Source organism: Microtus oregoni, unplaced genomic scaffold (assembly GCF_018167655.1).
Source record: "Microtus oregoni isolate MIOR12 unplaced genomic scaffold, Mior012 000046F_ref0000063, whole genome shotgun sequence".
Taxonomy (NCBI): Eukaryota; Metazoa; Chordata; class Mammalia; order Rodentia; family Cricetidae; genus Microtus; species Microtus oregoni.
In genome coordinates this window covers 17,945,616-17,968,488 of record NW_024543220.1, presented here as the reverse complement: position 1 = coordinate 17,968,488, position 22,873 = coordinate 17,945,616, and the positions used below count along the sequence as shown (strand labels likewise).

Genomic DNA, 22,873 nt, shown 5'->3' with positions numbered 1-22,873 from the left:
TGAAGCAGCCCTGAGCAGGCACACAGCCCCAACACGCTCCTCCCTGGGCTGGTAGAGCGGGCTGTTTATGCAGCTCTCCCCATTCTCGGAGCCCCAAGCACATTTTTCAGATGAGAAACTATAAAGAGGGAAGGGACCCTTGACCAGGGTCACATTTTTTGCTTAAGAACCAGGAATGGAATCTGCATCGCTGGCTCTGTTCAGCTGAGTCTTGACCTTGTGTCAGCGCCGAATCTGGCTTGAGCAGAATGGGTGTTCCATCTTGGGAAGCCACCCCTTGGCCATTTGACTTCACAGCATGCCATCCACCTGCCCCACGATAAGGGTGAGGGTTCACAGATGAAGTGCACATAACCTCTGCTTTATTCCCAGATGAAAATGCAGTAGGAGAGAGGATTGGTTTTAGGAGGTAAAATAAGCAGTAACAAGCCTCTGGTGGCTCACATCTGCAATCCCATCATTGGAAGGCAGAGGTAGGAGGACAGCATTAAGTTCAAGGTTGGTCTGAGTTATACGATGAGTTACAAACCCCCAAATAAATAAATAAGCAAATGAATGCATGAATGATAAAAAAAAACAAAAACCAGTAACAACAAAGAAAGACTGAAAGCCCAGCAAGGATGAGAGCAGAGAGCCCTGAAGCTGCTCTGCCTGCCCACGAGTGCAGCTCTGACTTTTGAGTGCCCCTTGCCCTGTACCCATTCTTCATCCTTTCACTGTGCAAACAAGTTAGACACGCTTAGGGCTGGGTAGGCTCCATGCCCACTCACTGAGGTTTCCCCACAGAGTGCCCACGTACAGACACTCACCCTTAGTGGGGATCAGGGGACGAAGGAACACAGGCAGGTGGCAGGTGAAGGACTGAGAAAGAGATGTTAGAGCTGTCTGCAAGGGGTGCAGGAAGGTTAGTGGACACACAGCAGTGGCCATAAGGCCCGTGTCCATGCATAGGCTGGACACTGAGGCCAGTGGGAAGAAGGCCGAGGGAACACACTGGTGGGCTAGCCAGGCTGCCACCAGGGTAAGTCTGGGTGCGCCTTTCATAACAGCCACCACACCCAAGGCTGAGGCTCTGCGGGTCCCATGGGGCTTGAGTGCTGACTCACTCACCTTGCAGAGATGGGAGCCTTCAAAGACAGCTATCGATCCTTCCCTTCCCTCTGAACCCAGGGCTGTGGGGATCCAGGGCTGACCACAGCTCTGGAAGAGATGGCCAGTACCAGACACTCACCTTCTCGTTTGCTGCTGTCGACTGGCCTCCAGTTCCTGCAGCTCAGGCAGGGCATCCCTCAGGGGGTGCAGGTCACCCACCACCACCATGGCCTTGCGTCTTCGCTCCTCCTTGAGCTTCCGCTCAGCCAGTTTGATGGCTTCAATTTCTGGGGAGAGACAGGAGTACATGCAAATTAAACCCATTCCCCAGCGCCCCCTCCCAGAGGCCACCAATGCCAAGGCACCCATTGCACCCTGGGGCCTGCTTGTTCCCACAGAGCTGAGTGTTGTTTCCCCCTGTCACGTGCTCTGCACCCCTAAAGACTGGGGGGGGGGGGGCAGCTCTGAGTTATTTTTTTCTTCTTAACCACAGAGGCACACTTTAATTACAGGGCTGACTTGAGCTTGGAGCTGCAGCACAGGGGACTTCCCCCCACTGTAAGGGGTACAGTGCAGGGCCCGGGCACACAGACATAGGGCTGAGGGGGCCTACAGTGCAGGGCCCGGGCACACAGACATAGGGCTGAGGGGGCCTACAGTGCAGGGTCTGGGCACACAGACACAGGTGTCTGCAGTGCAGACACGGTGGGGGGCGGGGGCTGCAGTGAAGGATGTAGGTACAAACACAGGGGGCTACAGACACAGGGGGCTGCAGTGGGCAGATGCAGGTCCTGGGCTCCATTTCCTTAGGTCTCTTACTAAGAAAACACAATATCCTTTTTATCCTGGGCAATCTAGAACCATGTGGCACTTCCTTGAGACTCCAAGATGGGGACAATGGTCATGGGGAGGAACTGACAACCACAGGGAACAGCAGGGAGCAGAGTGGGTGGCCAGGTGGCATGCACAGCTCTAATGGAAGAGAAAGTTCACTGCAGGGCACAGCCTTGGGATTGGATTTTCTTCAGAAGATGGATTTAATTCCAAATTGCTAATACGACAAGTGCTTAAACTTGCTATTTACCGCAGGTGGCTGTGGGTGTATGCAGTTCTGGGACAAAGCCCCACTCTCTCTGGGTGGCATAGCAACACAAGGCCCTTTAGTCAGACACTTCAAACACGTGGTGGCCCTAACAGAGGAGTGAGGCCGCCAGCAGCTTCTCCCTTAGCGAGGTACAGGCACCTCTGCCACCCACTCCAGCTGGGAAGATACCTCTCCCTAGGCAGGTCAGAGAGGCCCACCCTGACCAATACAGGCAGGCCCAATACAGCAGGGGCTATCACTTCATCCTGAGGCAAAGACAGTCCTCCAAACCCTCTGCCCAACGCAGCCCGAGAGACTTGGTAGATTTATAAAGTGACAATCTGGTGGGGGTTTTTTCAGGCTAGCTGGAACAGAGCAAATAATTCACTTAGCACCCCATCACACCCGTCCCTCTCCCCTGAGCCAAAGTTTGGGGCCTGAACTTCCCTAGAAGGAAGAAGCACTAGGGGCCACCCTCTCACACATACCTGGCAGACCCAGAGAAAGAAGAGCGAAGCTGAGAAAGACATGGAGCCCAAACACACACAAGCAAATCCAAGCCAGAGATGCCCAAACAGGGCAACCCAGGGCATGCAGGGATAGTTTGGTGTCTGGAAGTTGTTGAAACCCACAACAACCCACGGTAATGCCGCCTAAAAGGAAAAAACTCTGGTCCTTGGATGTGCCAGAAGAGATGTGGTAAAACTCACTATCTACTCATGGTAAAAGATACAATGAATCCATAAACAGATCAAAGATAGTAAGCTTTCTACTTACTGAGCTCAACAAGATGGGGCCAACCGCAGTCTCCTGGCACTCACTCCCATCTGGCAGCTCTCTGCTACCAGTGAGGCGGGGGTGACAGAGGCAGAAGAAATGGCAGGGAAATGGTGGGGGTCAGGGCAGACGTGCCCAGTCTCAATCCCTACCCCACACTACAATTGGACTTTAACCAAACTGAGTTGGGAAACTAATCTAAATCCTATTCTTAAACAAACAAAACCCTCAAGTGCCAGAGACAGGAGGATAAGAAGTTCATGGTTTCCAGGACAGTCCAGGATATTCAAATATGAAAATCTCACAGTAAACGTAACATTATTGCAACAGAACAAGCAAGAAGGCAGAAAGTGGGTCCCACTAACCCTCAAAATTAACAAGAATGGAGTCCAGAGCACAGTCCAGACGAAGACAGAGAAGTGGCCACACCTGCTGCTGCCCCTCACTCCCTGGCCCGGAGGATGAACTACTTGAGACTCTAAGTAGAGAGCCACCAAAAGCCCAGACACAACACCGCCAGAATCCAGGGAAGGAAATCCCAGCTGTGAGATGCAATTTCTGAGTTGCTAAGCCTCAGATGGGCGCGTCAAGTGGGAGTTGGCTGTGGGTAGCATGAAGTGCAGTCCCGGAGGACACCGGAAGCAGGAGAGTCTGAGGAGGCCACAGTGTGAAGGGCCATCATCAGACCCCGCTTCTGCACTCCAGGGAGGGAAACTATTCCTCAGGGGGCTGGCACTGGGGAGGTTAAGTCAACAGGCCAAGTGGAGCAAAAGGGAGGGAGGGACAGGACAAAGGTAAAGTTTGGGACAGTTCCGCACAGTGGTAGCCATGAGAGGTATTGGTAAAGGTCCCAGAGAGCCTCGTGTGTATAGCTGCCAAACCCAAGATGCTCCTGGACTTGATTCAGTGCTGGTGGCAAACCCTCCTGAAGGTGATCAACAGGTTCAATGCGACCCCAGTCACAATCCCTCTAAGCTGTTGTCTTTAAAGAGAAGGAAAAAGGAACAGTAAAATTAAATGGCTATGCTGATCACCAGGAACACCCAGAGCATCCTAAGACAAAGGAACAGAGGAGATCTGTGTCTGCCTGCTTGAACTACGGTGATCATGGGCCACAGCAGAGCATGGAACGGAGAAAAGCCACATGACTCTCAGAACAACAATCCAAAGATGGACACAGTCTGCATCAGACTGTGGCGACCCACCAATTCACAGCAGACAGACGCCACTTCTAAGGAACCACACCTAAGGACTAGCTAGGCTCCAGCTCCTTCAAAACAAGCATCTCCATGACTTCAGGTTAGATGCTCTTTGGGGTTCATTTGTGACACAGAGTCTATTACACAGTCCTGGTTGTCCTGGAACTCACTACATAGACTGGGCTGACCTAGAACTCACAGAGATCAACCTAGGCAAGACTTTCTTAAACTAAACAAAACACATTATAACCCTGTGGAAAAAGAAATATGACTTAGATATTTTTAAAATTAAACTCTTGCAGTTAAAAAAAAAAGCCAGGCAGTGGTGGCACATGCCTTTAGTCCCAGCACCCAGGAGGCAGAGGCAGGCAGATCTCTGAGTTCAAGACCAGCCTGGTCTACAGAGAGAGCACCAAAACAGTCATGACCACAGAGAAAACCTGCCTCAAAAAGAAAAAAAAAAAGTTAGGATACTAAATGGGCAAGACAGTCTAGTCTGCAAGGAATACCGCACACACCAGGACAAGCAGGTCTCCACACAGCTGATCAGTCAGCAGTCCCCAGTACAGCACAGAAGACCAGAGCCAGCGGATCCCAGCACACACAGATGACAGAGGCCAGCAGGTTCTCGGCACACACAGAGAGCCCCACGCTCAATAATAAAAACACAGAGCAGCTTGAGAAAAATGAACCTCACTGAAGATGAACTGCAAGGGAGATGTACATGCGACAGCACTCTTCCACAGAACAAAGACCGGCAGTCCACGAGTGTTAGCCCATGTCCAGGTTCATGACTGAAGACTGGTCAGCACGGCTGTGGGGCCACCGCAACTCTCATGCTGCTCAAGGGGGGCACATGAGCGACTGCTTCAGAAGAATGTCTGGTAGTTGCTTATAAAACTAAACATACACCTGCCCTATGACCCACATTCCATTCCTAAGTATTTACATAAGAGGAATAAAAACATGTGCACAGAAAGACTGGAACAAATGCTCACACAGCCTTACTCACCCCGGACAAGATGGGAAGGCAGACATCCATCAACACCACAGGGCAGCAATGATGGACACGAACAGTGGGATGTCCCTCAGCCATGGGGTTGACCACTGCCGCGAGCAGTGCAGCGTGGCAGGAAGGCAGAGCATGGGAGTGATGCACTCCTGGGAGACAACTGCAAACCCAACCACAGACACACCGGACATGGCACCTCACCCTGGGCAGTCAGGTAGCAGACACAGCTGTCAGAAGTCACTGTTGTGCGAGGTAAACACACTCCTCACAAGAGAACAGAGAAGGCCACAGACAAGCTAAACGCTAGCCGACCTATTTGTGGGCAGGTATACAAATGCTCCTAACTCGCTTCGAAAAGCACTGAGAAGATGCAGAAGCGTAGACAGGAATGGACCAATGAACAGTTGTGAGATAAAGAAGTACAGTGCTAACTGAAGACGCAGCTGCCACTGTACTTGGGGCCAGGGAGTCAGACAGGAGCTAACAGCACAGAGAGGACAACAGGACTAGTGATTAGTAGCCAGGATTCTCGGACTAGAGAGGAAGCCTCTTAATGAATCTAAGTAGAAACAGCAGACCACAGACACAAACGACAAGACAAACTCAGCAGTGAACCTGAGGACCCGGGTTCAGTTCCCAGCACCCACAATGAAGCTCACAACCAACTATAACTCCAGTTCCGGGAGACCTGATGCCTTCTTTTGACCTCTGCAGACATGCGGACCAAACAGGCATACACAGAAGATATCTAATGAGAAAGCAGGGTTGGAGGTGTAGCTCAGTGGTAGAACACCTGTCTAGCATAAAAAAGACCCTACGTTTAAGCCCCAGCACTGGGAAGGATTGGGGAGGGGGACAGAGGGAGGAAGAAGCAACACACAGCCTTTTGTGAAGAATGTCTGAGATCTGATTAAATTAGACTATTTTAGAAGAAATCATGAGCAATCAAATCGATCAACCACCAGGAACGAAAAGTTCCACATCAAAGAAGCACACCTCAGACCCGATCAGGTCCCACAGCTCGAGGCCTCAGCATTTACTGCTCCACAGAGAATACATTGCACAACCTTTTGCTAGAAACTGTGAGAAAGTGAAGAGACAGCCTATTTCTTTAAAAACCATCTATAAAGTAAAAAATAAAAGCTAGGAATCACTAAGAAAATTGACCAATTCCTATAAATACTGCTTCCAAAAAAACACCCTTTTCTTTAAAGTTTTCAAGAAAAAAATGAGAATTACCTTATTTTCAAGAAAAAAATAAGGTAAGTTATATTTAAACATTCAAGTATATAAAGATGATTATGTTCCAAATTAACTCCCAAAATTGGCAGAATCACACTAAAAAGATAGCAGCTAAGAAAAATAACTTACAAAGCATTCTATACAATTTTCAAATAAACACAAGAAAACACTTAGGAAAAGTCGCACATAATCAACATTATGGAAAACAAAACTACCTAGTACAGGAAGGGAGCGAGGGAGAGCTGCTCCATCTGCTCCAGATGCCTGACAGAGACTGAGACCAAATCCAACCCCAGACAAGCCAGGCGAGCTTGTACTCCCGCAGACCTTCAGCTGCATGGCAGAGGCACGGAGACCAGGAGTTCAACGTCAATTTTGCCTACCCAAGGAGTTAAGCCAGCCTGCGCAGACCTGGAAGGATCCACAGGCAGGCCTGACCTCTGTGGGGTTTTTGACCCCACAAAGGTACGTGTCACCTCTATAGTTAAGCTTTCACCGTGGCGTCCCAAACAGACCCTGTATCCAAAGGGACAGAGAACAACTTTCAAGATGGCATTCTACAGAAGAGGAAGCAAGGAGGTTGCAGGAGGCTCACACCGTGGGTCTATGTTCACTCTGGGGACAAACTACCTCATGCTGTCCTGTTGCCGACTCCCTCTATGTGGCCGAGTGAAGTCAGTCACCGAGTGTTGCCTCTAAGGCTTCCTAGTGAGCTCCTCCTCGATCCCATCAGGGTCTGTGAGGACAAGGCAAGTTTGGCTAATTCACAAGATGACGATATGAACTTACTCTGTAGCCATCGCTCGTGGCGAAGCCTCAGTTTTTCCTTCTTGGGCAAAATGGTCTTTGGCTCTGTACCTGAGAGAGAGAGCACACGAGTAATTAGTGAGGTCAGACGGAGTCTTTCCGCCCAGGTCCCTCCATCCCTGCAGAGGTTAAGGCCAAGAACAAGCAGGCTGTGACCATGCCCTGGTATGAACAGTCCTACACCCTCAGCCTCAAGGCTCCATGTAGCAGGGCACCCCTATGTTGGAACAAGGCCGTAAGGCTCTCCAAGCTCGGCTGGGCCCCCAGTCTATTTGTGTTAACGTGAGGTTGCCTTGGTGTCAACCAGGTCCCAAGCATGACATACCTCCACCTTGCTTGCCAGCATTAGGACAGAAAACCTGAAAACAAAGTCCCCCGGAGACCACCCATCACCAAACACCAGCTTGCAAGCCTCTCGTCTCTGGCTCTCCAGCCTGTCTTTACTGGTGGTAGCTTTGCCTGCCTGGCTTTATCCTCTCCTCCTTGTGCTCCTGGCCTCAGATAACCCGCTATGCTGTGCTGGCACATCCCTACTGTAAGAGCTGGACTGTGTTCCAAGTCCATGTGCTGCAGTGCTAACTAACTCTTGGTTCTTTAGAATGGAATGGCAGGCGGCCAGGCATGAAGTTCATGCCTATTATAATCCTAACACTCAGGAGGCTGCGGGAGGAGAACTGCCATAAATTTGAGGCCAGCTTGGGCTACAATGTAAATCTCAGCTACAAAGCAAGACCTTGTCTCAAAACATTTTTTCAGAAGGAAAAGCAGTATGACTATCTTTTGGATACAGGAAGTGATGGGTAGTTCTGAATGTCAACTGGACATACTGGGAAGGTAGTCTCAATGAGAAACCGTCTAGATCATGTTGGCCTGTAAGGAATTTCCTTAATTGGATTGAGGTGGGAAGGTGTACCCTGAATCCGGGTGGCACTGTTGCACGGGCCAAGCTCCAGACTGAAGGAAAGGAAAGCAGAGGGCAAGCTCTGCACTAGCATGCTTGCATTGCTTCATCCCTCTCTGCTCTCAACCGTGGGTGTACTGCGAGCAGCTGCACTGAGTTCCTAAATAAGCTGTTTCGGCCAATGGCGTGGCAGAGTTATGTCAGGCAGGGAAATCTGAACAATCTGAACAGAGAGAGAGAGAGAGAGAGAGAGAGAGAGAGAGAGAGAGGAGGCGGAGTCAAGGAGACAGACATCATGTAGCTGCAGAAGGAGAAAGACACCGGAAACTTACTAGTAGGCCACAGTCTCATGGTGATACACAGATGAATAGAAATGGGTTAATTTAAGATGCAAGATATGAGCTAGCTAGGAATACACCTAAACTATTGGCCAAGCAGTGTTGCAATTAATATAGTTTTTGTGTGATTATTTGGGTCTGGGAGGCCGGGAACCCAAAGAAGTCTCCACTTACACATACATGCAGGCAAAATACTAACACAAATAAAACGAAACAAACAAAATCATTTTTTAAAGGCACAGGGTTCATATACAAAGGCAGTTTAAATAGAACGAGGTCCCCTTCACAAATGAGGTCACGGCCCTGATCTTACTGACTGGTATTCTTATGACGACCATGAGACAGGTGCACTCAAAGGGAAGACACCATCTGCCAACCAAGGAGGACCAGGAGAACCAAGGCTTCCCTGTCACAACTGGGTCTCGCAGTTCTAGCCTCTAAAACCACTGAGACAATACACATTTAAGCCACTGGGTCTGTGGTACTGCCAGACAAGACGATCTTCTCAAAAATGATGAAGAGCAACCAGCCAGGCAGAGGACTTGCATAAGTCCCCAGTCCCTGCTAGGCACTACTGCAGGCAGACAGCCTCTCTGTGGCTGAATATTCATTTGCCTGGGGACATTTAAGAACACAGGCTATATCTCCACCAGGAACCAATGACATGGCCCCATTTTTCAAAGGAGAAAACCAAGGGTCACCATTGCATGTTCTGTGGTAACATCAGTTAGAGCCGTCCAATTACCCAGAAGTTGGCTGACTGTGGAACAGAGACAATCAGGCTGTGTGAGCAGAAAGCACCGAGAACAACGAGAGAACACTGCCAGCAGGGCTTCCTCTTCTCTGAGAATGATCACAGCCCACTCTTAGGACAGCCGGAGCCAGCAAAGGGCACCACCCGGCCAGTGCAGCACCTCCTGCCTATAGTGAATAAGGACTAAGCATGGATGGCAAAACAAACAAACAAAACACTGGTTACTGGGCCTCCAGAGCCCCACATCATCAAGCAGCTGGGCGGCATGGCCTCTCGGTGAGATGTGTAAGTCTATGAAGTAAACCTGGAACCCCACTTGATGGAAACACCAGGACTGGAGGGTGAAGGGGGTCGGTTCACTGGTATCTCGCTGCTAGGCTGCTCCAGAACAACACAAGAATGGTCCGTGCCCTCGGCCTTAACTGACTTCCCCAGAGATGACACACGCGCCTAAGACCATGTGTAGGAAACACGGTCTCCTGACATCTTGTACATGTGGATGTTCCCGAATAGTACAAGAGAGAAGCTGCCGTGTTTAAGGATAAACAAGAGACAAGTCCTGTCGTGAGAAACTGGAAACCCTGTTAAGTTGCTTCAGCCTTCGTGAAGGGACCAGGCACAGAGCCCCAGCAGCTAGTGACTCAGGTCCTACCCACAGTTACAGGCAGTGCTGGAGCCCTGTGCCCCTGCTTCCAGCCTGGAGCTGACCTGCCCTTAGCTCTCCACCCCTAATCACTCATTTCCCACTAGAAGAAAGGGCTGGGGCTGCACAGCGTGGTCTGAGATGGGGCTATGGGGAGGGGGTAAGAGGGCCCGGGGCTCAGTAGCTGCTCCTCCTGCTGGTCTAATGAAGGAGCATCAAGTGCACTCTACTGAACTTCAGTGTGCCCTAGCACCATACCTAGGCAGGTGTCATATAACTGGATGCAATGTCAAACCACAAGAGGAGTGACAGCAAGGCCTAAATGTGGGGTGTCAAGCTGGGGTAGGACTTGGGGGTTATCTAGGGTGCAGGAAAACTGGTAAGAAAAAATGAGCCTAGCACAGTGAGGGGGGCAATGTGCCCAATGGTAAGACATCCCAGGAGGCAGGAAGCAATTCTCTCTGGATGATTCTTTCAACTTTCTGTAATTCTGCAATTACTCTAAAGTAAAAATAACACCCAAGGTCAGCAGAGACTGGCCCAAGCATTAACAGGCCTAGCACCACACAGAACGCAGGATGCTGGAGCAGGCTACCGAGAATGCTAACTAGAATGTGACCCTCTTAGCCCTCCATGGCTCCAGAGAAACAGAACCGAACAGGCTGTTCTCGCAGATGCAAAGCGTTTGGAATGCTGAGGTCATGCAGAAGCTGAAGCCCTGACACAGCCCTCGGGGTCCTGCCGCCCTTGGCACTGATGCTCGTCCTTGCTTCACTGGACTCTGCACAGGCTGACGGTTACTCCCTGTGGGCAGAAAAACGGGCCCAGAACAGGCAGCAACCAGACACATATGGGCAGCCTCCATGATGAGCTGCCCTGTGCTGCTTGGAAGGGAACAGAATGAGCTGTGGCTGCTGTCTGAACAGAAAGAGCTTCCCGGGAGCCGCTGTGACAGGAACAGCAGCTCAGTCCTAGCTGTGCCGGGACAGCAGGGCTTTGGAGTGCGGCTGCTTCTAAGCTTCTCCCTGACGACTGCCTGTCACAGCACCGGCTGCAGCCCTCACACTCTGAGGGAAGTAAACAGGGCCCAGAAGCACTTCTGAGGAGTGACGGAGTGACAGCAGTGATGGCCATACAGGGGCAGGACATCTCGGTCCCAGCTTCCTTACCAGAGAATCGGAACTCGGAACAGGTGCCAGGCTAGGCCCAACTACAGAACCATGACTCCCTCTACAGCTTACCCTCAAGGATGAGCAAAATGTTTAAAATAAAGCTTGCAACGCAGTTGAGACCTAAACCAATCACCACTGACCGGGCTGAAAGCAAGAGGACCAGACAGACAGGAAGGAGCCGAGCAGCAACAACGTCAGCCCGTACCAGTATTTTCCTAGCATGAGACGGAGATGCCACCTCCTGGTCCTCCTGGGCTGCTCAGTACCCACAGCACCCAGGGAGGGGGGCAGTTTTTCACTTCTGGGACAGAACAGATGCACAGCACTGGAGAGCCCGAGGCAAGAAGACGGTCTGAGTTCGAGGTCAGTGTGGACTGAGGTGGGACTGTTTAAAAAGGAGGTGGCTCAATAGCTCAGGTGGTGAAAGTGCTCACTGTGCAAGCCTAAAATCCGAGTTCAAACCCTGGGTCCTACAGCAGACAGCAAGAGTCAACTCCTGCAAGCTGTCATATGACCCCCAAACATACGAGGTGGCTCATGTACTTGCACATATGTGCACATACATGTACATACTGTACACACATCAGCATCACAACAATAATAAATTTTAAAAAGGAGGAAGGGCTTCATGTGGGGCTCTCTGGATCATCTAGATGAGGTTAACTGAGGCAGGAAGAACTACCCTAAATACAGGTTGTACCGGCAGTTCCATGGGCTGGAGTCCCAGACTGCAGAAAAGAACGTGAGTTGAACATTTACCACCCTCTGCTTCCAGACTGTGGAGAGAGGCAGTGGCTCAAGAAGGCATCTGGGTAGCAATGGGCCATGAAAACCCTACGGAGTCACTGGGGCTGCCAAGGCCCTAAAGAGATGGCATCTCTGTGTGGAGTGTGGGAAATACACAGGACAAGGGTGTCCAAACGGGGGCAGCCGGATCAAAGGCAGAGTCCAATAACAAGACAGGAGCTGCTAACCACAGGGTAACATCTGCACACAGCACACACAAGCCTTTCCACTTCTTATTCACCCCCCAAGGTTTTATCTCAACACCTCCAGCTGCCCTCCAGCCTTGCTACTAGTGGGAGATGGAAGTAAGGAGCAGAAAGCCTTGGCAGAGCACTGCCAGTCAAGCTCCACAAACAGCAGAAAGATGCCGAGGATCCAAAATAGCCCCAGCTACTTGGTCCATGGTACCATGATCCATGGCCTAGAAATTGCACCCCACATGCTCAAACAACACCCACTCTTGCCTGTCCTCCCCAGGCAAACAAGTATCTAAAACACAATACCCCAAATGGGATAGCACCCCCAAAGAGCCAAGTAGCCTCCAGTATCCCATACCCTGGCATAAGACTGGCGGTAGGCACAGGGTTCCCCTCCCTAGAGGGTTTTGAAGCAACTGAGGACAATCTACAGGGACAGAAGGGCTCCTGAGTCTTATGGTCCCAAACAAGAGCCACCAGGCCATCTCATTATTGACTAGGAAGAAATGATGTCATCAGGTGGGATGGCCTGGGACAAAGCAGCGTGATAGCACTCTGGGATCCCACAGGCTAAAGGACCAGCAAATGGGTGTGCGGCTCCAAACAGACCATGGAGAATGCGGCAAGTCCCCTGTGAACACAGGGGGAGTTAACATGACATCACATACAGGACCCACACAGGACCAGGTTCAGAGGGTCACCTCAAGGTAGGACCAGGAGTCTCTGCTGATGTTTCTTGGTTATGAGTCACTTTTCATACAACCCCAGATGGAGGCTGCACCCTGATGGTCAAGTCTCTGCCACAGGGCGGCAACAGTCCCCAAGGCTGGCTCCATGCTTAGAGAGCCAGGCCTCTAACAGGAGAGGTCTCAAGACCAAGAATGCCAGGACCCCAAGAGCTCTACACAACAGATCCCGTTTCCTGGGACCTAGAGATGCAGACCGCTCAACAGTCCTGGGCTTCAACACCACCACAGGTGGCAGTCCCTACCGGGCAGAGGTGGCACTCACCATGGTCCACCAAAGAACATGGGAAGCACCCAGGCAGCAAAGCTGTCCGGTGAGCCCCACCTTCTACTACACGTTCCCTCATCGTATGCTTAAGTGGGTTATAAGGCCTCGAACCCAACAGGTACCTTTAGTCTGATGAAAGTGTCCCCTGTCATGCTATTGGGAACATGTTCCAGTCATTGTCACAGGTTGCTTTGTTACCAACTTAGGCCAATTTCTATGCTCAGGCTCTGAAAAGATAACCTGATAGGTCATAGCACCATATAAACCAGCCAGGCAATGGTGGCGCATGCCTTTAAATCCCAGCACTCAGGAAGCAGAGGCAGGCAGATCTCTGTGAGTTCGAGGCCAGCCTGGTTTACAAGAGCTAGTTCCAAGACAGGCTGCAAAGCTAAAGAAACACTGTCTCGAAAAAACAAAAACAAAAAATAAAAATAAGTAAATAAACTAAAGCTGCAGGAAGGAAGTGGCAATGGGTAGGCCAGAGCCTAGCCCTAGCTGGCTCCCTGATGGCGCACACAAACACTTCCATATCATGCTCTACAACTAGGTAATAGAGGACCCAAGAAATGTCACTGTAAGGGACACACAACAACAGTCACAGGGCTGTGTCTGCCAACCCTCAACCCTCATTTGGTATCTCAACAAGATCTGTTCACCACTAGGTCAGCCTAGCACCCCACAGAGAGTACTTTCAGGAGCAAGCGCCTCCCCTCCTGCACTCACAGGATAGGCAGGCAAGGTCAACTCAGCTGTGACTGGCTTCTCAGCTCCTCCCCACAGCTCACTGGGCTGTGCTTCTGCTAAGCCTGGGAGCTGAGTAGGAACAAGTGAAGAGTGTGCCCTATGGGTCCTGTCCAGGCCCTGAATTCACAGCCATCTAGTAAACAAATTCTTGAAGAAATTCTCATCCGCCTCAGGTTCTGTATGCACCAGAAACTGCCTTCCAGCAGGTCCCCTAGGCCAGGACCTAACAAGGAAATGAAGCTTTGCTGCCCTCTGCTGGCCAGAATATGAGTACACAAAGGACTAACACTCAGAAGGGGGACCCTGCAAAGTCACATTCACTCATCCTGCTCAGCCTCAGGGAGGCTGAGGGTCTAAAAAAATGCAGCCACCCGAGCTCTGGAACCTGTCACGATGCCTGAGAAGGACCACGAGTGTGCACTCCGGGTTCCCCGCACCCCAGCTCTGCAGCCACTTCACCCCATCTAGAGCTCCTAATGACCTGTTCCCGACAACTTCGGGGGCCTTTGCGCCCAGCAGCTCGTTGACCAAGGGCCACTGACAGTGCTGCTCACACACTTTTCACAGCCTCATTCCAGGCGCCCCTGCCCCCACCCTGGCTCTCCTCTGCCCCATCCTGCCCACCTCTCGGAGACAGAATCCAGAATCCAGAACCCAGAAGGTAGTCTAGAAATGGACTGAGCTTACTTTCTGCAACAGTGAGAGGGGACAGAGAACCGGAAATCAAATTCAAAAATGTTTGTGCGGGCTTTCTCCTCCGGATAGCACGACATCAGGTTAGTGACATGCCCAGGTCAGTAAAGGCAGACGGCAGACAGCGCATCATGACCATGCACTAGGCGATGTCATGCCCAGGCTCATTGCACAGCTCAAGCTGACTACAGAGCAGGTAACACACCATGTGAAGACAGGGTGGGAGGAAGGATGCTCACTGGCATCTGCCAGCCAAAAGAGCAGGCAGGAGAGCCATAAACCACTTCACATGGGGGTTCTGGATCCCACAGAAGACCCTTTAGCCCACAGGACAACGCTGGGTTTATTGGCTGGGGCTGGGGGAGATCTCTGGATCAGCCTCCCCCCTCCTCCCTGGGCAGAAGGTGAAAACACACAGATCAGGAGCCCCACAGCACAGCTGCCAAGTCCAGCACCTCTCAGAGGCAGAGACCTTGCCTGTCATAGAAAGGCAAGCTCAGGGGAGCAGGAGAGGAAATGGCTGCTAAGACACCAACAAAGATGAGAGATGACAGGAGCACAGCCCTCAGAGACAAAGGTGCCCCTCCTCCTGGGCTCCAAGCCTGTGCGCTGTAGGACAGCCTGTGAGCGCACATGGGGGCACGGCAGTTGTCTATCCTCCTTGGGGCTGTACCAGCGGTAGCCACCTCAGCTCCTGGACCTGAAGTGTAGAACTATTTCTGACCCAGCCCTGGGCAAGGATGAGGCATGGGAAGGAGGTGCTGCAATGGCACAGACAGAAAAGCACCCACGGGCATGGTTTGTACCTCTGAAACTAGCAGGTCACGAGCAGACTGTGGGGAGCAGACAAACTCCTGGGTGAAAGTGTACTGTTGACATAGGCACAGCCGTGTGAAGAACCCTAAGGCCCCAAGGCCTCGGACCTATGGAAACGGCAAAGCCTTGCTCTGGTCCAGGCAGTGTTTACCGTGGATCAATGCGCAAACACACAGCTTCCTCCTCCCAGATGGCTGCAACCTGAGACTGCTCCCCTACACAAGGGTCCCTTTTGCTGGTGAGTTTCGTGCTTGACACAAGCTAGAGTCACCAGGGAGGGAGTCTCAACTGAGAAATATACCTCCCTAAGATCAGGCTGTAGGCAAGCCTGTAAGGCATTTTCTTAACTCGTAATTGATGGGGGAGAGTCCAGCCCACTGTGGGTGGGGCCATCCCTGGCCTGGTGGTCCTGGGTTCTATAAGAAAGCAGGCTGAGCGAGCCAAGAGGAACAAGCTGGTAAGCAGCTCCCCTCTACAGCCTCTGCATCAGTTCCTGTCTCCAGGTTTCTGCCTTGTGTGAGTTCCTCCCTGGTTTCCCTCAAAGACTGCAATATGTAAGCCAAATACGTCCTTTCCTCCCCAAGCTGTTTTGGACACAGTGTTCCATCACAGCAATAGGAACCTAAGACATTCCTGAGCTCCCAGACTGCCTGGGTGCCCTCCACCAGAGCAAGCACAGCCCGCCAGAGGCCACCCCACTCCAGCTTTCCCGTGTGTGTGTCTGTCCTTTCTTCATTCCTGTGTTACCCGCCACATTTTCAGGATCAAGCCATGCAGGACACAGCAAGAGACTGAGTCAAGACTCAGCTCGCTCCATGACCCAGGCCACTCTGACACAAGTCAGGGCCCTCCACCTGCCTGGCTCCGAGAACAAGGCAGCCAGGAACAGAAGTGTTCAGCACTGAGAACAGGAAAGGTACCAGCAGTCAGAAGACGCCTATGGAGAGGGGTCTGAGATGCAGACCTGGGACTCCGGGAGACCAGGCTCTGCACGCCTCAGCCAGGTAGGAATAAGATAAAGGGCTGGGGTTTTTCCTCCCTATGCACGGGGCTGTTCCCAAAGGGTCTACAGGTATGGCTGTGTCCAATGAGCAGCTGATCTTTTGTGCTACTGGGCAGAGACAAAGCCAAGTCTACCCTACTCCATCAGGACTCTGTGAGGTCTAACACTCACCTACATCTAGCCTAAGGTTAACTGAGGACAGGTGTGTAACAACTGGAGACACAGAAAGGGGGGTCAAGAAGGTGGGGGAGGTGTCAGAACACAGATGACACGCACACCAGGAAAACTGCAAAGGAAAGGCCCTGGAGGTGTCTCAGAGACCACCCTTGGTCCCCAGGGATGAGTTCTGCATTCAGGATCACCTTCTCCTGGGACATCCTGAGTCCCAAACACATGCACTGAGATGTGCAAGAATCATGGGCATGCAGAACCAAGGGTACTCTCTGGCAAGAGCTACACATGATTCAGGCTGAGGGGCTGGCCTCCTACAGCCCCAAAACCCATCTCTGCCTCACACTAAAACTCTATAACCCTATGACCCTATGAAAGGAGAAGACACGGGAAATACACACAACTAAGAAGGCCAAAGGTCACTCTAGGAAGTGAGAGCCCAAATGTGATCCATTCCTTATTTAAGGTCTTACGCACAGATATGGGTATTCTTTTTCTTTCTTTCTTTCTTTTTTTTTGAGACAAGGTTTCTCTATGTATCCCTGACTGTCTACAGAGTGAGTTCCAGGACAGCCAGGTCTGGACAGAGGCAATCACAAAGCCAGCCTGTTTTCTGCCTCCTTGTCATTATATAAGCATAAGCATAGCATCAATTTTGTACGTAAATTCACATATTGCAAGAGTACTTAGGGATGCATGCTGAAGAATTTATGAGTGAATTGCCAAGCAGTTTGGTATCTGCTTCAAAAGTCCTCAGCGGGAGTACCAAGGACGGGCAGTTGCCACATGAAACTTCTCAACACTTCTTTCTACTTAGTCTATTTGAAATTCTTTCCTGTAAAAGAAACATCACTTTTTGTTTTATTTTGAGACAGGGTCTTTCTACACAGCCCTGTTTGTCCTAGAACTCGATACATAGACCAGGCTGGCCTCAAATGCAGAAAGATCTGTCTGCCTCTGCTTCTCAAGTGCTGAGATTAAGGTATTAGACACCACATCTGGCCTAACAACGTTTTAAAGCACAGGCCAGCCTGCAGGCAAGAGTCAGGCTGCCCTCTCACCTCTCCAATGGTAGTGACTCACCTTTCCTTAGGGACACCACACTCTTCTGGTCCAGCTCCAGCCTCTGCACCAAGGCACTAGGGTCTATCTGTGTCCTGGCAAAGATGTCATTGTGAACTAATGTCCAGTCCTGCAGGCCCAACAAGAAAAGAAAGAGGACAACACCAAGTTGGCCTTTAGTATCAGAGTCAAACAACAAGAAGATGCCAAGGCAAAAATCCTCTACTTCTCAGCCAGAGAGGCCATGGGAGAGTAGCTGTGTCCTTGTTCCCAGATCAGGCCTGTGCCCAGGCTGCTCCTTCCTTCCCCCATCAGACTTGGAACAATCAGAGCAGCTGGGTCCACCAGGAAGTAGAGCGGAGCTCCACCAGCACAGGGACTGAGCACGGCCTCCATGCAGACATACGCAGATCCGGGAGCAGCTCTAAAGAAGAGCATCGCTCCTGCTCATGACCCTGTGCTCAGCCCTCCCGGGTCTGAGGAAGGGGAACCTTCTACATCCTCTGCCACCCTTGAGGGTCAAAACAGGAATACCAGCCACATAACTTTCCAGTAGAGAGGCAAAGACACGACTGACTGAAGGGGCTTAAGAACAATCTCTGTCAACATGTGGCTTACGCTTGAGCCAAGCTACCAAATTAAAAGAAAAATGGGGAAAATAAGACATAGGAGGCTACAGAGCAATGGGAGGAGGTACAGGGAGATGGGAAGAACACTCAAATAGTTTAGCCATATCCAAAAATAAAAGCTGAGTATAGTAAGGCCACAACCTGGGCACGGAGAGTGTGACAAACCAGCCTGAGCTATAGTGAGAACTTATATCCAAAATAAAATAAAATAACATAAAACAATGAAATAAAATAAAAATAAATAAAATAAAAAAAACCCAAAGCAACAGCCAGCAATGGTAGACACCGACCGATCAGCAATAGAACAATTACCTAGGTTCAACCCTAGTACAGAAAAATGATGCACTAATTTAAAAAATGAACAAGACATCCAAGCAAACAATATCATTGATGGCTACAGCACTAACCTGCTTCCCACAACAAAAAGTTTACTCGGAGGAGGAAAGGTCAATGTGGAAAATTCAACGGTGCTTCTGTACACTAGTGATGAACAATCTGCCCCCAGGAAAAATTCCATTTGCAGCAGCATCAAAAAATAACAAAATATTGCTAGCCAGTGGTGATGAACACCTTTAATCCCAGCACTCAGGAGGCAGAGGCAGGTGGATCTCTGTGAGTTCGAGGCCAGCCTGGTCTAGAGTGAGTTCCAGGACAGCCAAGGCTGTTTCACAGAGAAATATGACTCCAAAAAAAAATATATATATATATATATATAAATATGTATATATATAATTTAATTAAATTAGAAACTAAAATACTAAGCCAGACATGGGTGGCACATGCTTGTAATTCCATCACTTAGGAGGCAGAAGTTCAAGGTCACCTTTGGCTGCATAGTGAGAGTTTTAGGCCAACATAAGCTATAAGACCCTGAATCACAAATAAATAAATAAATAGCACAATACTTACCAGGCAGTATAGGCACATGAGCTATAAAACCCTGAATCATGAATAAATAAATAGGAAAATAAGAATACAATATTTTTTTTAATATTTATTTATTTATTATGTATACAACAGTCTGTCTACAGGCCAGAAGAGGGCACCAGACCCCATTACAGATGGTTGTGAGCCACCATGTGGTTGCCGGGAATTGAACTCGGGACCTTTGGAAGAGCAGGCAATGCTCTTAACCACTGAGTCATCTCTCCAGCCCAAGAATACAATATTTGTCAAGCAGTAGTAGCACACACCTTTAATCCTAGCACTCGGGAGGTGGAGACAGATGGTTCTCCAAGTTTGAAGACAGCCTGGTTTACAGAGTGAGTTCCAGGACAGCCAAGGCTGCACAGATAGATAGATAGATAGATAGATAGATAGATAGATAGGCAGGCAGATAGGCAGGCAGGCAGGCAGATAGACAAGGTGCGTGGGTAAAGTGTCCCCATCAAGGTTGAAGAGTGAAGTTGAATCCCAGGACCCATGTGGTAGGATAGAACGGAGCCCTACAAACTGTTCTCTGACCTCTGCATGTACACCATGGCATTCCTGTGTCCAGATAAATGCACATAAAATAAAAGTAAAATATACAGCATTTAAGAATAAACAACAGGCCGGGTGGTGGTGGCGCACGCCTTTAATCCTAGCACTCGGGAGGCAAGGACAGGCGGATCTCTGTGAGTTCGAGGCCAGCCTGGTCTACAAGAGCTAGTTCCAGGAAAGGCTCCAAAACTACTGAGAAACTCTGTCTCAAACAAAGCAAAACAAAAACAAAAACAAACAAACAAAAGAATAAACAACAAAATTAGTACAAGAATTGAATCATAAAAACTGCAAAGTATATTTAAAGGAAGAAATGGTAAGTTACTTTATTTTTATGAATTGAAAGATCAAGTATTCTTAAGAGGGCAACATCCTCTAAATATTAACTAAAACTATCAAATGTCTAAATCGAGAAAGAAGGTTCAGCATGTAAAGACCCTGGCCATCAAATTCTACCCCCGGAACCCACATGAAGGAGAGAACTGACTCTCGTGAGCTGTCCTCTGTCCTCCACACACACATCTGGGCACACGTCTCCACGTGCAGACACAGTAATATAAAAAAATTATAAAACAAAAAACTTCACACAGGATGTCTTTTGTGTGTGTGTGAAAACTGATTCACTGATGCTAAAATCCATAAGGGAATGCAAGAGACCCAGTTGGGGACCCAGAGAGTGGCATAATTCCGTAAAGGAAAGGGTCTGAGGATCTACATTTCCAGAGCTCAAGCTGACTCAGAACCACTCTAAGTCAAGCTGTGTGACACTGGCATAAGGATCAATGGAACGATACTGAGAGCTGAAGCCAAGACTCTAGAGCCAGATTTTGGCAAATACCAGCAACTCCAGTAAGTAGCTGGGCACCCTCCAGGATTTACTTATCTTATCTTGCTGGCCATGGTGGCACGCGTCTTTAACTGCAGCGTTTGGGAGGCAGAGACAGGCTAACCTTTTCTGAGTTCAAGACCAGCCTGGTCTACATAGTGAGTTCAAGGACAGCCAGAACTACAGCAAGGTCCTGCCTCAATAGAAAAAAAAAAATGGATGAAAAAAAAATGAGAAATGAGAAATGGGTGGCTCAGTGATTAGGAGCACTTGCTGTTCTCGCAGAGGACCTATATTTGGTCCCTGGCACAGCCGTGGTGGCATACAACCATCCCTAACTCTAGTTCCAGGGGATTCATCCACACAAGCCCTCTTTAGCGCCACACATGGTACACATGGTAAATGCATACATGCACTTGAAACACACACATAAAAGATTTTTTTAAAAAAATCTGTCACAATCACAAATGAGATTGTGTCGGCTTTACAGGTATGTGACACATGGCACACAGTAAATGCTTGACATGCATGCTTCAGAATTACTGATGGGAAGCCACTGGCCCCATGGTCCAACAATGGCCCCTCTGCTGCTCCCACGCAAACCAGAAAATATTGCCAAGGCAGCTGAAGGAGGAGCACCAGGCAAAAATTATGTGGATATATCGTGCAACGCTTAAGAACTCTTAACAATAGCAGGCTGCAAGAAAGAAGCCAACACAAGAGATCACAATCTCCATTTACAGACTGTCCACAGCAAAGGCCAAAAGTAGATTCCTGCTTGCAAGTATGGGTGGATGAAGGCATGGATGACTGTAACGAGAACAGTGCTTCTTTTCAAGTCACCTAACTTCGGGAACCTCCTCTTTACTGAAAGCCGGGTGCATTTTAAAGAGCTGGCTAGCGTCCTGCGTCATTTCCAAAACGTGGAGTGGGGCTCTCCTCCAGCAATGGAGTGTTTCGGGAGCCCGACACTTCAACCAAGAGGACACAGGGGATTAAAGGCGTGCCCCACCACCGCCCGGCCTGTTGTTTATTCTTAAATGCTGTATATTTTACTTTTATTTTATGTGCATTTATCTGGACACAGGAATGCCATGGACAGGCTCCAAAACCAGAGAAACCCTGTCTCGAAAAACCAAAAAAAAAAAAAAAAAAAAAAAGAGGACACACGGCTAACGGTGGGACCGGGTCAGGACCCTAACTGGAGCGGCCAGAACCCACACAGTGGGAGACAGCAACCCAGCAGTATTGAACTCGGGTCCTGCAAGGCACCTGCTCTGCGAAGACTCCAGCCATGCAGGGCCCCTGCTCTGCGGAGACCCCAACCATGCAGGACCCCTGCTCTACGGAGACCCCAGCCATGCAGGACCCCTGCTCTACGGAGACCACAGCCATGCAGGACCCCTACTCTACGGAGACCCCAGCCATGCAGGGCTCCTGCTCTGCGGAGACCCCAGTCATGCAGGGCCCCTGCTCTGCGGAGACCCCAGCCATTAAGAGGCCCTGCTCTGCGGAGACCCTAGCCATGAAGAGGTCCTGCTCTGCGGAGACCCTAGCCATGAAGAGGTCCTGCTCTGTGGAGACCCCAGCCATGCAGGCCCCTGCTCTGCGGAGACCCCAGCCATTCAGGACCCCTGCTCTGCGGAGACCACAGCCATGCAGGGCCCCTGCTCGGTGGAGACCCCAGTCATGCAGAACCATCGGTCTAACGGAGATCCCGCTCAGCGGAGACCTGACCCGGGCCGACCCACGCCCCGCACCTCACCTTTGCCCCCGCTCCGCCCGCCGAGACTTGTGGGAGGGCCGGCTCCAGGGCTCGGGGCACAGTGCCGGGCGGAGCCTCCCCGTCGGGCCTCACGGCCGCCCGGTGCACACGTGCCCGCAGCGCCCTCACTTTCCCCATCTTCACCGGATGATTCCACGGGGCAGCAACGCCGCCGCACTAGCAGAAGCGCCTCCCGGAAGTGCTCCCTGCGAGGCGGAAATAGAAGATCTGAGTTCCGCCGATCCCCGGAAGTACCGCCCGTCTTCTGTGCACGGTTGCGGTACTTACGGCCGAGTGCTGCCACTAGCGTGTTAGCCATGCGCCAACGTGACTTCTATAGGACCATTGGCAAAAAGCCAGGGAAATAAAAACGACAGAGGCCTCGGGTGCATATAACGAGAAACGGCATGTTTCTGTGGGGCTAGCCTGGGGCAGAGTAGGGAAACAGGTTCACGCCGGGGCCTTGGCCAAGTGGCCCGTATTACTCTTGAGTGTTTCTGTTTGTGCACATTGCGTTTCGTCCTCAAAACAGGTCCTGGGAGTTGGGCTTTACTCGTCCACTTAGATGAGGACCAGGCAGTGAAAGACTTGGCGGCCTCCGTCCTCCCTCCTGCACAGTCGGCTCCGTGCCCAACAGCCCCTGTGCACCCCGCATGCATTGCTT

At 50.5% G+C, this 22,873-nt stretch overlaps 1 protein-coding gene across 1 annotated transcript in view; it reads right to left on the bottom strand.

The window, feature by feature from the left end:
* The window catches only part of Fam207a (family with sequence similarity 207 member A), a 32,229-nt gene extending 9,819 nt beyond the window's left edge, over nt 1-22,410 (bottom strand). Inside the window, exons 1-4 of the mRNA XM_041634265.1 lie at nt 22,210-22,410; nt 17,529-17,637; nt 7,196-7,264; nt 1,232-1,379 (exon numbers count right to left, since the gene is read on the bottom strand). Coding sequence (XP_041490199.1) covers nt 1,232-1,379; nt 7,196-7,264; nt 17,529-17,637; nt 22,210-22,347 — 464 coding nt within the window. The 5' untranslated portion in view covers nt 22,348-22,410. The remainder of the gene's footprint in view (nt 1-1,231; nt 1,380-7,195; nt 7,265-17,528; nt 17,638-22,209) is intronic.
* Nucleotides 22,411-22,873: the final 463 nt, after the last annotated feature.